This window comes from Zosterops lateralis, assembly GCF_965231275.1.
Source record: "Zosterops lateralis genome assembly, chromosome: 3".
NCBI lineage: Eukaryota > Metazoa > Chordata > Aves > Passeriformes > Zosteropidae > Zosterops > Zosterops lateralis.
In genome coordinates this window covers 27,346,294-27,362,872 of record NC_139764.1, presented here as the reverse complement: position 1 = coordinate 27,362,872, position 16,579 = coordinate 27,346,294, and the positions used below count along the sequence as shown (strand labels likewise).

At 37.0% G+C, this 16,579-nt stretch overlaps 1 protein-coding gene across 1 annotated transcript in view; it reads left to right on the top strand.

Moving 5' to 3' along the window:
• KIF6 (kinesin family member 6) overlaps positions 1-16,579 on the top strand; it is a 154,490-nt gene that overhangs the window by 116,113 nt on the left and 21,798 nt on the right. Inside the window, exon 17 of the mRNA XM_083858420.1 lies at positions 8,978-9,028. Coding sequence (XP_083714546.1) covers positions 8,978-9,028 — 51 coding nt within the window. The remainder of the gene's footprint in view (positions 1-8,977; positions 9,029-16,579) is intronic.

The window sequence follows — 16,579 nt, the reverse complement described above, 5'->3', positions numbered from 1 at the left end:
TATGTGTCTGACACTCAAGGAGTCACTTCTCAAAGGTTTGGTACATATATTACAAGTAAATGTACATCAAAAAATGTGTCATACAGTCATTCTTACTCTGACTTCTTAACATCACCCTGAAATGTTTATTTACGTGGCATAAAAATATGGTAGCATATCTAATCAGGTTCAGCATAGTATTTTTTTTTTATTATTCTTAATTTTGTGTCATATCTGTCAGAATCTTAACATCAGTCTGTCTCATCTGACCAGAAGTTACACAGCAGTATGTGCTCAGTTCCTTGGGTAAAGGCAAAAAATTTAAGTTTCTGAAATGGAAGTATATAGTGAGCTCTGGAACTTTGTATTTACTTTTATGTTGGACAGCCCTGGCCAGAAGAAATGTCACAAAATTAAACTGGACATCAAATCGTTCCATAGAAATTACAAAGCCATGAAGGCAGTATTGTAACAGAAAATAAACATGTTCATCTGGAACTTGAATATAGTCACTTTCTATTTAAAATATTAACTGAGATCGGTGTATTATTACCAGAAAACTTTGGGGGTAAAATTCTTTGGTTTTGACTTTACTTGTTTGTGCTTTTAAGAACCCTTTTAATCCTTTTTAATTTTGTATATTTGAAAATGTGAAAAGGATAGGAGTTGTATACAAAGCTATTTCTCTGACTATTTTCTTTACTCTTTCCCTTCACATTAATTTCTAAAAAAATAATCAAGAGATAAGCTGCATTCAGTCATACGAGCATCCAGAGCACTAAATTCACAGATTATGGCTCCTTATCCATTTGGCATTGTTTTCAGTCATGCTTTTTGGACCAGCTTAATATTTAATTCATAAACAAATAGATGTGATAAACAACAGAACAACAGTTTCCAGATGTGCATCATTTCTGTTTCTTTTCTAGCATATGAAGATAGAGTAACAGAATATTTTTTCACTTTGGACAATACCTAAAATAGCACTCTGGCATCTAAGGTATAGCTTAAGTGAAATTTAGGTAGCTAAATTCAGGAGAGCTATCCAGGAAAAACAAAGCCAAATAAATCCTCAAAAAAAACCTGTTCACTTTATTTCCTGAATGCAACAAACTGCCATTGCTACAGCACATACAGAAGTACTACTTTATTGGCTGAGCTGCCTATCCCCTCCCCATGGAGTATCCAGACATAATGTGTACTTCTGCTGAAGTCCCTTGGAGTGTGCCTGCTGCTGTATATCCATGCTTGGCTAAAAATGCCTGGTCAGAAATAAGTAGTCACAGCCAACCTTGGGACATGAAAACAAAGGTCCAAGCATTGATTTTTAAATTCAGAAAGCATCCAGGTTCTGATTTCCAATTTCAAGGAGATGCTGAGCTGCAGTCCAGAGTACTTAGCACTTTTTTATTGGTTTTCCTAGATGTCCCAGTGTTGAATATCTGGATTTTTAGAAAAAGTGTTGAAGTGTTCCTTTGGGAACATTTCAACAATTAAGGCCTATGTAGCCTATGACAGTCTGTTCTTAGAGCAAGATAGAGGTCCAGAATGATGTCAGCAGGAAAATAAATTCTATTTCTCTATAGTTTTGCTGTTTAACCCTATCAAAGCTTTTTTGTTGTTGTTGTTGTTCTTTAGCAGCCAAAATGTATGAAAGACTATTAGAGAGGAAAAAAAAAAAAAAAAGTATTGTGGAAATGCAGGCCAAACAATAAACAGCTACAGGAATGTCCTTCAATCAGAAAGTCTAAGTCATCATTTTGTTAGGGGACAAAAGTAATCTGGCCAGAATTAACAAGAGCATGAAGAAAAAGGAGAGGAGACTTAATAAGGAAGTAAATGCAAAGAAATGGGTTGAGACTTTAGAGGACTGTATATTGAGTAGCTCAATGAACCACAGGATGATTGAGTCCAACATTTAACCAACCACCATCTCTTCAACTAGACCTTAGCACTAAGTGCCATGTTCAGTTGTTTCTTGAATGCCCCCAGGGGTGGTGACTCCACCACCTCCCTGGACATTCCATCCCAATGCCTGAACAGCCTTTCAGTGAAGAAATTCTTCCTGAAGTCAAGTACATTGTCATCCTGTAGCAATGACTAGCAGAGACTGCTATCTCATAAGCTTTCTGTCTGTAAATTTGATATTTGAAAGTGTTAAATGTGTCAGTAAAATCCGTTATTGTATGAGTATGGCAAGGAAGGGAACATGCCCCAGTCAGATATTTTAAATAATGTGTAGTATCCTACATCATAGTAAAATGTATCCATTTGAATCTGGGATATTTAAATTCCAAAGAAGGAGATTATGTTGGGAAAACTGTGTATTTCCATGTGTGTTTGGTAATGTGCTGAGCTTGGGCTATGGTTTGCAGCTATGAATTTGTGGAAGTCAGGGTGGTGCTTCAAATTCTGAACCTGTTGTCCTTCCTGGGAGCTCTGACTGAGAAGTTCTATTAAATCCCATCAGCTTCCTTCCTCCCAATGGTCTGGCCCATCTCTTTGCTGGCAGTTGCCTTCTCCAATCTTTTCTTCCCAGCTGGCCAAAGAGGGTGTTTGCTTGCATTTCAGATATTGTAGTTGAGTTGATGATAGTGCATCAGCCTAAATTGCTGGTATGCTTGTGCTGATGTGCCAATTTCTGGAGCTAGAGCAGCCAGAACATGGGCAGACATTTCCTTCTACATTCTCTGCTGTGGGGCAGTGACCTTTGTCAGCAGACAAAGATAGATAGAGGAAAGGGAGAGGGAAGAGGAGAAAGGAGAGGCAGTAAAATCTTAAACCACTGCAGAAGGCAGAAATTTGCTGCAGCAGGTTATATTCTACAGTAAGTTACCTGAGATATTGTCATCCATATATTTTTAATGCTGATGAGGGCTGCTGTATTTCATACCTGGAAAAATGCATGTGCATCAGAGAGGCTGTGTGTGTTGCAATAGGATGTTTTCCTCCCTGATGCTACCAAGGACTTTCTGAAAATGAGAGGCTATCAAATTACATGGGATTTGGCCAACCATGTATTCCAAAATAAAGCATTTCCATCAGACATAGTGTTGAGCCAGTTTACTAATGCAGACTACTTTGTCTCTGCACATTGTCCTAATAAAGCCAGCTGACATGTTTTTGCCATTGGAGAAGGACAAAGTTTGAAAAGAAAATTCAGAATTTGTCCCAAATATTTCTCTGGGTCAGAGAAAGGCTGAATGGTTTATTTGCTCTTAGTGCTGCAGGATTTGCATTAGAACAGGATATTTTCTTTTATTCCATGACTTTCCCTGTCAGATACTTTTTATCATAGAGTGTGTTCTTATACAATTTCATCACCAGATTTTAAAAAAATATTCTAACACATCTGGTAAGATTTCCTGTTACTATCTCTGTTTGATCTTCTCAGTTTGAGAAATTGTTCCATTTGAATATCTACACTTGGGTTCAATGTCTCCTACTTTCAGAAACACTTTGTAAGCTGTTACAACTCTAACCTCAAGCTCAGTTAAAAATATATCTATACAGGGCTCATGGAAGTTATGTGATTGCTCCTCTCTTTGTCTCTGAGTGATTATTTGCTCAATATGCATCTTTAATTTCTGCTAATTTGGCAGGACTTCTTATCTAATTCAAGTGGAGGCATGCAACTTCATGAATCAGATTTAATAGTTCCAGAGTCTTGAGTTGATCTTGATAGTTGGGTGGTAGCTGAGTCCAACAGCAAATATAGGAGTATTGCATTAAAAACAAAACCCCCACTTATTTCCTGTAATGGTTTAAGCCCAGCTGGCAAAAAAGCACCCCCACAGCCACTTGCTTGCTCCCCTCTGGTGAGACTGGGGAAAGAATCAGAAAAGTAAAAGTAAGAAAACTCATAGGTTGCTAGAAAGATAGTTTAATGAGTAAAGCAAAACCTGTGTGAAGTAAAGCAGAATAAGAAATTCCTTCACTCCCTATTGACAGCCACCTCCAGGAAAGCAGGGTTCCTTCATTCCTAATAGTGACTTAGTGACAAGTACCATCACTCCAAATGGTTCTGCTTCATTCTTGTTCCCCCTAGCCTTTTTAAACTAAACAGTATGCCACACGGTGTGGAATTTTGCTTTGGTCCATTGGGGTCAGCTGTCCCAGCTGTGTTCCATCAGTTCCATCTTGTGCACTCCCCGCCTATTGACTGGTGTGGCAGTGTGAGAAACGGAAAAAAGATAAAACAACATCTAATACCATATAGCATGATTAGGGACCCAAAATCCCAGGAGGGTGAATTCCAGGAATCAGATGCCCTGGACACATAAGAGGATGTTCTGCTAGATATTTTATGTAACACCAAAAATTATTTAAAAATTATGAAAGTTAAACATACAGCATCCTATTTGAGATGTGAAGGTTTCAGGATCTCCATGGTGAAAGGATGTATTAAGATAAATGCAAGCTTGGAAAATGTAAAATAATAGAAAAATACTAAAAAAAACCCCAAGAGATGAGAAGTCATTGACAAAAGCTTTAGCTTGTCAATTCTTGAGTTAGCAGTCTTTGAAACCTTATAATGGTATTATATTAAAGGTCTAATAAAGCATAAAGCAGTTTTAAAACCTGTAATGTGGACTCAAACAAAACAAAAAAACTTTCTTAAATCAGTGAATTTTTTTAATTATAACATACTCACTTTTGTATTGTCTCAAAGCATATGCTTCAGGTCAAAGCATTCCTTGCCTGTAATACATTGGAAAATAATTTCAGATCCTTGAAATAGTCTGGAAAAACGCAAAGACAAGTTAAAGGACAGCCATATTATGTATTCTGTCATATTTAGTCACAATATGGGGTACTTTCCTCTGCTTTACATCACTCTTAATTAGATTTCTCTAGTCCATTTTGTCTTCTCCATCTCCCTCCTTGCTTTTGTCTCCTGTCACAAAGCTGAAGTTCTGTGTTACCAGCTCATCTCTTTTCCATACCTAAATGCCTCCAGAAATGCAGGCCAAAACCAACAGATTTATCACAGCCTTAATGACAGCTGGCTGCATGCTGAGTGAATTTTTGAATTCCACAAAACTACTTTTCTTGCCAAAACCTGTGGAGTTGCAGCAGTCAACATTTTATTGGGACCGTTATCTCCAGATGAAGAATGACTCTGCTGGAAGAAATTATTTGGTATCAGCTATAGACCTATTTTTAGCTTCTTGTTTGGTGAAACTTCGGAAAGTATAATTAGCCATATGTTGAGAGCTGTTCTCCATGTCTTAAATTCAATTTTTGCAAGCCACATTTAAGCACTACCTCATCCACAACTTTACACTTGGAATCGGAAGACATGGTGGGGTTTTTTATGAGAAGTGATTCTTCATATTTCTTTGGGTATATATGTATGTTTATGAAGGTTGTAGAACGGCTATACTTAAAACTGAAATCTTCCTTTTGTTTATATTGGAAGATTTGTGCAGGCAACAGTACTGGAATCATCCCCTACTTCTGTCACTTATGAACTTCAGGCCTAGCGTTGAGGCAATGGTGTTCTCAGAGGCAGAAAAGTAGAGCAGGTCAGAAACATTCATTCTTCCCCACAAGTATTTGTAGCTAAAACAAAACAAGATTATTTTAATCAAAAACATACACAGAAAATCTCAAGGGTTTGTCAAAAATAAGAGCTTCTAAATGAAAACAATTTTTTTCCCAAATGAAATCTAAACAGTCAAATTTCAAATTGGATTAAAACAAACTGAAAGATTAATTCATACCTGGCTGGATAAGTCTTGGTATGGAATTATAGTCAGGTGCCTCATGATAGCACCATGTCCCCCAAATCAAAACTCATATTTGGCCTACTTTTCCCATAATACAATTTCAGTTTCACCTTAGGAAGTTTTCTGGGAAATGAAGTTCAGTTTTTGCTGCCCTGAAAAGGCAGTTTGGACTATGTGAATTGGATAAATGTCACCTTTCTATTTGTATTTAAAGAAGAAAAAGAAAGCTCTTTTGCTAGAAGAATGGTAAGGCTGGAGTTTTATTTTTCTAGCCGATGGAGAAGTTTTCTGTGATTCCTCTCTGATTACAGGTGGTCTGATTCAAACTTCTCATTCTTTCACAAGGATGCCAAATAGAAAAAGTTTTCTTGCAACATCATGGTCCATGTCATGGATGGAGAAGTGTACAAAGGTTAGAATGAAGAGAGGGAGGAACATTTGGGACAGTTTCACACTGCTGAATGGTCTGACAAAGCTTGGAATACAAGTGAACTCCTGCAGCCTTTGTGGTTTCTATCCTAGCTGTGCCCAGAGTAAACTCTATGTAATAGAAAGTCAAGCCTCTTGGCTATAGTCATTTAAAACCTAGTCACAATGTTCTTGTGTTTCCACATATTGGTATTCATTGCAAGCTGTTGTCTATCTGCTTGGTCTTACTCTCATCAGCTTGTTTGACCTGCTTTTTTTTGGTTGACCTCTTGCCACTTGAAACGCAAAACATTTAGATTGTCGATGATCTGTTTCCAGCAAGGTTAAAGAAGGTGATATAACACCATTTATTGACAAGATTGACAACTGTATATTGCCCTTATTTTTAGGGGGCTCTTGATGAAAAGCCTACTGGAACCATTCTTCTCAAACACTGGTGGTTGCCTTTTGCAGCTCGCAATGCTTAAGAGAGTTCCTGAGCCCTTACACAAAGATAAATGTATAGATTGTTTCTGAGGCACCTCTGTTAATGATAATCCATTGAGATGAGTGTCAAGATTTCTACAAATTGTTTCATGGCTGTCTCATGGCTCAGTATTGAATGAGTAACATCACAGTGTGTGAAACAGTGGGATGGAATACAAGGATCTAAATAGTCAGAATAGCAAAAAGCAATTTGAAGAAAAAGTAGAAATATGTTTAATCATATTTCATTGAGTATGGAAATCAACTGAGTTGCTTTATAGAGCATTCAAAGCACAAATAGCATGAGTGTTGATCATTCAACTGGGTTTTATCAGTAAAAAATAGTAATCAAGGATGTTTTTCTATAGTTACAGGAATCAACTTATTTAACTGAAAATGGGTTTTTTGTTGCATGTTAGTACAACTGAGATGGAGAATTTATTTGTTTTTATAGCAGGGTTAGATGAAGTTAGCTATTTCACTTAATCTGTTTCTCAATAGCAGAAGGCTTTTCCTAATTTTACAGACTGCAGTTTCCTAATTTTACAGGTAACTTTAATTACAGAAAAGTTCATTAGTTTAATTAAAAATAATTATAAAGATTCAAACTAAATACAACTCTATGTCTATTTTATAGTCAAAGAGTAGGTAGGGTGTTTTCTTTTGTTTCTTTTCTATAAACATTCAAAACAACAAAACTTGAATGTTATAATGAAATGTATTGCTAATAATACATTTCCTACAATGCTGCTAAATACTTAACAATTATTCTCATAATTTCCAAAGAAATTAAATTTGTTATAGTTTTTTTGTGCTCACTGAATAATCCAATTCTCATGACCTGTGAATTAAATGGCTTTTATATTCTCTGGTTAAGCATTTGCCAACTTTTAATGACTTAATTTGCCTCTGATTAGCTTACTCTGTAAGCAAACTAGACTTCAACAATTAGACTTCACTTGTAAGCAAAGTGATATTTTTAATTCAAAATGCATGCTAATATGATATAGATAATCACAGGTCTGGGTGGAAAAAAGTGAATCCAGCATGGATTTTTTTTTTCTTTCCCTGGTATCCAGATTTACAGCTTTGAATATTATGAACAAATCTCTGCTTAAAAATGGTTTCAATTTGAAAACTCAAGAGGCATAATCCCATCCCCCTTCAGAACACATTGCTGAAATTCCATATTTAGGGTTATGTTTTTTCTTTATTGGTTCCGTTAATGTCTTTGAATAATGGCATCCCATGTGGTAATCTAATTATTGTTTGGAATAATTGGGAAACTGGCCCATTGTCATAAATCAGATAGGAAATTGATAGAAGGATAAAAGTGAGTTGTATGGGGCATGGGAGTCTAACTAGGAATGCTGAGATAATGGAATTGGTTAATTTTTGTTTGAAAACCAATGGCATCTACACAGTGAATCCTGCTGACTAGTTGCCATGATTTAGGCATATTGCTGCCCAACTCAGTGCCCTCACCAAGACTCTCCAAACCACACACTGCTGCCTCTCTCTGCCCTATTCTCCCCTTCCCAGCTGTGGTGGGATGGAGAGAATTATTGGAGGCAAGAAAGGCAAAGATCACAGGCTGAGATAAGAATGATTTACTGGAAACAACAAGAAGATAAGAAAATGAACAGTAACAGCAACAATGTTAATGACAGAGGGTACAGAGAAAGAAGCAATTCACACAGAAAACCTCCCAATATTAGACAATATGGGATGGCTCCCTCTGCCATCTTTACTTGACCCTTGTCCCCAGAAGAGTGTCCCTTTCTCCTGCCCCCAGCAAAGATGTGAGGTAGTGCAGAGTAACCTCACAGTCTCCTCCCAGCTACTGAAAAAATTAACCCTGACTAGAACCAGGACAGCAGTAGAATTTGCAGAAGCTCTAGTACATGGGATATTTAAAACTGAGCAGGACAGGCAGGAAGAAATCGATTTTGGGGAATTAGTTTTTCACTGGCAAAGGGGTGGACTAGTGACCTACTGTCTCATAAGCCACCTTAACGGCTGTTTGTACAAATACTTGGAATTCCATATGTCCTCTGGTCCCACTTGGACATCTTTTGTATCTAGCAGTAGAAGATCATTATCCTCTGAAAGTGCTTGACAGTAAATGCTTAGTTTTCAGTCTTTCTTACTGGACAGTTAAATCTCAGTATATGCAGAGTCACATTGTGCCTACTTGTTTACTTGCAGTAGAGAGAAGGAGAGAACTCAGAAATCAACTTGTCCCATGGATCACAAAAACCCTTAAACTTGGCCAGCAGCAGAGGAATTTCAAATGGTGGGAAATAGGCAATGACTTCATTGATTTTTTGACATTTTGAATTCTAATTGTTTGCATTTTGTGTCTTTTACAGACTGTCTGAAAGGAAAGATAATCCAGAGGCAGATTCAGAGAGCAGCTCTAGGTAAGAGCATAACATTTCAAATAGGATACAACAGGGCCAACAATCTCTCTCCCGGGCCTGAATCTGCTTGGGAGGCAGGTTGTATTTTCTGTGACAGTTTTTTTTTGCCACAGTATTTCTACAATAGTCCATGCCATAAAGAACATGGACTCTGTGAACTTTGCCTGAAATTTGACTCAAAAGGTGTCTGATTTTATATGTGGTGAGAAAAATAATACACAGTTCTTACAGATTTGAGAGTTTGGTTTCTGATTAGTCTAGTCTGAATTTCCATTAACAGACATTGATTTATCCTGAGGCTGAGCTAGTAGCCATGTTGCCACAATCTAACATTCTTTTTAATTTTTCTCATTCCAAGAGTGACTGAAGGCCTATACAATTCATTTTTCTCACATTTAGTTATTGAAGTTGGGAAGTTATTTCTTGCAGTTTCTGTTGACACAGCTATAAAGCTAAAATCGTCTGTGTAAGTTAAGTTCACTAAAGTGTAAAGTCATCCAAATTTGGTTTAAGATGCTTTGACTCCACTGACTTTGTATTGAAATGGCCTAGGAATGTTCATAAGAGAATTCTACTTTGGGAACAGTAAACTTCAGCCAAATTTGGCAGAAAACCACTGGGGGAATCAGTTTAGATCCCCCTTCATTTAGATCCATAAAAGAACCCCAAAATGTGCCTTCCTGGACCTACTTTGCATAAAAGATGGCACTAACTCAGACCAGATTGCAACTGATATGTGTATTTCTATGTATACATAACACAGAGAACATTTGTCTCTTAATAATAAGAGAAAATCTGGGGACTGTCTTTTCTTCCAAAAGTCAGGCAAGTAAGTTACTTCAGAATAACAAAACTGTTTCTGTTTCTGATCTGCCCATGCATCTCAAACTTCAGTGATGATGTTATTATTTCATACCTTTGTAATTTTTTTGATTCAAAAAATCAGCATTAAAAAGAATTTTGTCTGTGTCAATAAAGCCCAGGAATCAAACTCAGTTGATTTTTATCAGGATGAGAAGGAGAAATGAAGGAATTGCTGATCTCTTCTTCCTGTTATCCAGTGATAGGACATGTGTGAAAGGTTCAAAGATGCATTGGGGGGGTTCAGATGTGATATCAGGAAAAGATGCTTTACCAAGAACAGGTTTCCTTGACAGGTGATTAATGGCCCATACCTGACTGTTTAAAAAGTAATTGAACACCCTGGTTTAATAGTAATATGCTGTCACTTTTGGCCAGCCCTGAAGAGGACTAGATAATTGCTGGAAGTCCTGTCCAAGTCTTCCCCTTCTCTGCCCTCTCCTTTCCTCCTCTGAAGTTCATTTTAATGGTGTTATCTTCAAAATAACATGGAATTTTTTCTTTAATTCACTCCAGGTTTGAATACCATCTATTTACTAATTTTTAGCACTCTTGCAAGTTACATCAAGATGAATCATAGCTGTGCTGTTTATGAGAATTCCTTATTCAATGTTTTGAAAAATGAACTAATATATTCTGAATGTGTGTTTCAATCTGAACGATAATATCTGGTCTTGTACACTGACTTTTTTATTACATAGAAAAATTGTGTTTCAAATGCTGTTTTCAATAACTAAGCTGTTTTTCATAACATAGGTAGGTATAATTTTTCATGTCCTTGGGAAATGCCGTAGTAGTGACTCTACCAGCTATATATTCACAGTGTGAATATTATATTAGTATTTCACCTCATAGCAGGCAACCTATGTGTTTCTGCCTTTTTGTTTTGACCATTGCTGTCTGCTTATTCTCACTAAGTCTGGACCGCACAAAGTATTTTCCAGTATTTACATTATTATTTTAAATACTCTGGATATTTAGACTTAATATTTATTCTATGAGTTGGGGACTATTACTTGCCTGCCTGCCTTTCTGGATGAATGTTCTTTCAAAGAGCAACAGGTGACAAGTCTCCCAGGAACTTCTTGATGATCAGAATGTCATCAAGATATTTTTAAATGAAAACTGCGTGGTCAGAAGTCTAATTAAGGATCTGTTGAAATCCCAACATGAAATAAAACACACTATTGTTTCAACTAGAAACAAAGTTAACATCTTCCAGCTGCCTCTTTTTTCTTCCCCTTAACCTAAAGCATTTTATGGTTAAAACTCGTCAAGAAACTATTCTAGTCAGATTTTAAAGAGTGTAGATCGGTTTCCCTTATGGCTGTGCTTAAGATGAGGATTTATTTTTGAAGGAAAGCACCATTACTTAGCCCATTGCTGTTAGCTGTCTCTTTTAAATCACCATATGCTGGAAGTTAAAAAAGGACACAAATAGATGGGAAGTATCATCAGAGACAAGAGGTGCTCAAAACTTCTCAGTACATGAAAAGAAACATTGAATACTTTATGTAAATTTGCAAGGATTCATCTCAGTATGCCTTTCATCTTTATTAACTGCAAAAAAACACCTTACTATGCAAGTAAATTATTTTAGTTATCTTTATAAAGATCTTTCAGAGTAACACACATAACTGCATTTTTAGGCAGGATTTAAAGTTCTTTTGCATGCCTAAGGAGTATTTAGAATTAAATACTTCAGGAGTATTTAGAATGAAATAATGTGCACACTGTTTAAGTATTGACAGCAAAAACACTGGGTCACAAACATGCTTTTGGGTGGAAAAGATGGGAGGAAAGAACGGAAAAAAAAAAAGCTTTCCCTGGGGTTTGAAATTTGTAGAAGAAAAGTTGGTGGTCGATTCTTGTAGAGGTGTCTGTGTCTCTCTACCGGGCCAGCCCTGACACTTCGACAGTAAAGGGCACAGCTCAGTAGCAGAATGAACCTCACCGACCCCTTGGGTTCTTGTTTGCCCGAAGGAGTCAAGCGACAACAGCAGGAAAGAAAGAGGGAGGCTGTTCAGGGTTTATCCACTGGCTTTATTCACCCCCCAGTGGGGATAACCTCAGTTCAGGGTATCTGCCTCAGCAGACACCCCTCAGCAGAAGTGACCCCTTGGCAGAAGCAGCAGGAAAAGGCAGGAAACCCCCCCCAATGTAACACTTTTTCTTGGGGGGAGGAACTCAGGGATGGGTTTAACTGGGGACAAATCAGGGACCATGGGGGTATGTCTCTCCAGGTAAATGACATACATAGTAACAAATCAATAACTCGGGTGGGAAGACAGCCAAAGTCTTGTCCAATCTTGCCCCAACTTGGGGCCCTCACTGGAGCTTTCCAGATTTTGGAAGAGACCCCAAAGTGACAGACAAGACCCAGGGGCTGTATAGCTTATGACTGACACATAATTAGGGTTGGAGTAAAACCAAGAAGGGTTGGATAAGGGTGACATGGGACAAACCATTACAATTTACAAAAAACAGTATAAAACAAGGAACAAATAGATACATAAAACTGATAAAACCAAAAACACATCACTGCATGCATTCTAGTGAAGCATCATTTTATCATGTTTTAAAGTAGTATTTCTGTAAAATGCAGAGCCTGATGGCAAACCTTTTTTGCTTCTGAGGAGGATTGTTAAGAGTAAATTACTGTCCAACTCTGTTGTCTTTGTACTTGAAATGGGGAAAAAAAAAAGGACAAATGGGAATCTTTGTAAGGAACTTGCATCCTTGTACAGATTTCAGTGTTAAGGCACAGTTTATTGATATTTTATTTAAAAACTACTATCCAAACCAAACAACTCACTTGTTTTTCCAGGTTTTGTAACTTGAGTTTTAGAAATAAGATTCTGTATTTCTGATTTATTCAAAGAGCTGTTCCCGAGTTCTTTTTTAATCAAAATTCCCTTGAAAAAACTGAATCCTCATAAAAAATAAAATGACAAGGTGAGTCAGAAAAAACAGATACATTTCAATCCCTGAAAATGCCTGCCAGCATTTGAATTAGTGTGGCAAATGCCTGTGAGCAAAGATTTTGGCATGTTATTTTTATATTTGGATTTGTAACACATATTTGGTTTTAAGCAAATATAGGGAAATTTCTGCTTATCTTTCTTCCTTTTACAGCTTTATCTGTACCATCTTTTCCTACATTTTCAAAGCTCGATGCTTGCTTTAAGGATGTTAGTGTCACTCTATGCCCTTTTTCTATTCCTTGCTGTGTGTTTCTTTATAGCATGTTTCATTCTGCTTACTCACCTTTCCTTGTCTAGAAGTGAATGAACATGATCAGCACAGAGGGATAGCAGGAATCAGCAGGGATAGACAGTGCTGTGTAATGAATGCAGCAAGTACTCCTGCAGGAGTATTCCAGCCTGTCTTGGGAAAGGATTTCAAGCAATGATACCTCCAATGCTTGTGATGCTGCCACTACCACATATCGGATACCAAGATGCAAATATGTTGTCTGATACATTTCTGCATATCAGAAGAGTTACAAAGGGGAACTGCTGCTCCCAGTTGTTCAGAGTGTCAGATCTCAGAATCACAGAATGATTTGGGTTGGAAAGGCAGTTTAATGACCATAGTTCAATCCTCCAGCCATGGGGAGGAAAATTTTTCACTGCATCAGGTTGCTCAGAGTTCCATCCAACCTGTCATTGACCCTTCCAATGAGGCTCATGCCACTAGAAATGCTGGTCCACCATGGTTTGTACCTGCTCTGGAAATAAGGTATGTTCGGGAAGTGTATAGGAGTCCTTTCTGCAACCATTGCAGCCTCTTCCAGACATATATAACATTAATTAGTCCAGTAATTATGACTGTCTTGAACTCATCTGCTGTGATCTATGTGAATGGAAAGCACATAGCACTTCCAAACTGCTGGTTTGCATCACAGTTAATCTGTTCCTTAAATAAATCCATATTTAAATAAAATGAGATTGGTTTCTTTCACTGCTTTACATCTTGTAACTGAGATGACATTTAACTTTTTTCATATGAAGCAGAAGAGTCTTGATCTGTACTAATGCCATGAAATGAAGAGACACAAGTGTTTTCAATCACGAAATGACAGAAGCTGAGGAAAGTGGCAGTTTGTGTTTTCCCACACAAATCCAGCATAGTCCATGGAGAATAATAGATGGCCTGTTTTAAGACCAAGTCATTCTTGTTGATGAAAAATTATATCTTATGTATGGGTTAAATAAAGCACTTTAGAGAAATAATCTGAAGTCCATAATTTCAAGGAGGGTTTTTTTTGGTTGGTTGGTTTTTTGGTTCGTTGGTTGGTTGGTGGTTTTTTGCAGGAGATAAGGCAAATGTCCTCAGTACTACCAGGCAACCAACAGCTAAAATATGCTAAAGAGCAGTACAGTAAGTTTGCAATAGCCTCAGAATAAAGGAAAGATTCCTCTTCAAGAGTTCACTGTTTTGATATTTGCAATGTTTCTGTGTGTTGTGTTCTTCTGTGCATTTGTGCTTGAAATGTGAAGCAGCAGTGGTGTTTTTCTACAAGTTCTTGTGCATGCATCACACTGATTTTTATTCCTAGGATGACCTCTAGTGGCATCAAGGCCATTTTCTTTAGGGATGAGTTTAATTTCTTTAATCTATTTCAAAGGAAATAGGAATTCTGAGTGACAGAAAGCTGGTGACGTTGTGCTTGCTAAAAGGGATGTTGATTTTTCATCTTTTCTAACACAAAGATACTAATGGCAGAACTGGATGAAAATTCAAAACCAGTACCTCTTTGCCTTTTCAAAAGAGTTTTACTCTGCCAAAGATACAGATATTTTCAAGTTTTCTTTGTACAATTATTGTAACATATTAGGTACTTTCAGAAATATTTACCAAATCAGTTTTTAATCAAATGCTTGCAACAGTTAGAGACAATTAATTTTGAAAACATATATAAGTAGCTGTTCAGATATTACAAGTTGTTAGACTTTATCCTTTGGTAACTGTGAAGCTACACACCATAACAAACTTACTCTCTTGGTTTTGCATGCTATTTTTTGCTTCAAGTCAGTATAGTTTATGGGTGAAATGACAAACTCTTGAAGAGTTTTTTTATTATTATTATTATTTTTTTATCTACCAAGTTCTTCTGTAAAGACAATCACAATCAGGAAAAAAGCCATGGATTCAGAGCAGCAGCTAGACAAGCTACAATGATGCCCTTGCATTGCCAGGGTGCTTGAGAATTCTTCTTAGGTAATATGTTTTGGGGTTTTCCCAGCATTAGATAGGAATTAAGTTTAAAACTGTAGGAGTATGTTCTACTATGAAGACACTTCTCACACCTTTCCCTTCAGGCCTTAATCTCACACAGACCTTTCTTTCCAGGTTTCTCGCCAGTCCTTCTGGAGCATTTTGTAGTATTATTTTTTGCCGTATTTTTTCTATTATTTTTTTAGCAGGATTTACTATGTCCAGTGTTAAATTCTAGAGGTAGAGTCTTCTCTTCCAGTTTGTCTTCAAGAAAGAGAATACTGATATTTACTGGAAGTCTTTGCAACTATGTCTCCTGAACTGTCAGAGAAAATTTTGAGGTCACTTCTGTGTTCCTATTAAGCTTCCCATGTGACCCACTCAAATCCATCTATCAGATCTCAGAAAAGAGCAAAGACATTTTTGGATCAAGTGATATTTTTATTAGGAATCATGAACTTGTAGTGCAGCTACCCAATACTCAGCATTATTGACATCAACTTTGGCATTTCACTGCTGTTGGAACAGCTTGAAGTCTCTGTAAGCTTTCTTGTAGTATTTCTTTTAAAATGATGAAAAGTTCAGTGAGAGTTGTATTATTATTTAGAAACTCCTTCTAGTGTCTAACAAGACAGAATCTGGAGATGAAGCTTTCAATTCTCTAGTTTGGTCTATTAAAATAAGATATTAAGATTCTGTGAGGGTAGTACACATTGAAAAAGTCATCAAAGAAGTTTGCAGGATCTCTGTTCATGGAGTTTTCACAATATGTCTGAACATAATCTGGTTCAGTTTTCACCCAGCCTTAAGCAGTTTGAACCACACAGGCATCTAAGGTCCCTTCCAACCAAAATGATTCTATGATTCTAAAACACAGTGCAATGAACAAAAAAAATAAATCTGGTTCTATACACACAGACTACAGATTCTAGGCCTAAGCTTGTTTGCTTTACTTCAGTATATCTTTGAGTACCTCTCTCTTTTGGCTCTAAAAAGCTGGTAGAAAGTTTAAGAGTAATATGAAGTTTAAGGTGCTGTAAGTTTCTTTCTTCTGGCCATGTCCAGTGGGTATGTTGGGCAACTTGACTAGTTCTGTTTCAGTCAAGGTTTCCTCCATGAAAGCTCTTTGTAATAAAAAATTCTGTAATCTAATGAACTGTAAAAAACTAATGGAGCTCTTTCACATCTGTCTTTCTGTGAGTTTTTCAAGGTCAGACCTAGACTAGAAATTTCTGTCCAGCTGATTATGTAAAGGACAGGACAAGGGGTGAATGAGAAATAGCATGGCGAGTGTGATATCCAGCATTTCAGAACAACCTGCAGGTCTGGTAAAAAACTTATGCCTTTTTTTTTTTTCCTGAAATAGCTAGAGGAAATTAATTCATTCCTTCTTTGCTGAAAAATGTTTGCATATTTGAGATCAAAATAAATAATTACTTGGAACAAGTAGCTAATAATATCCCACAAATG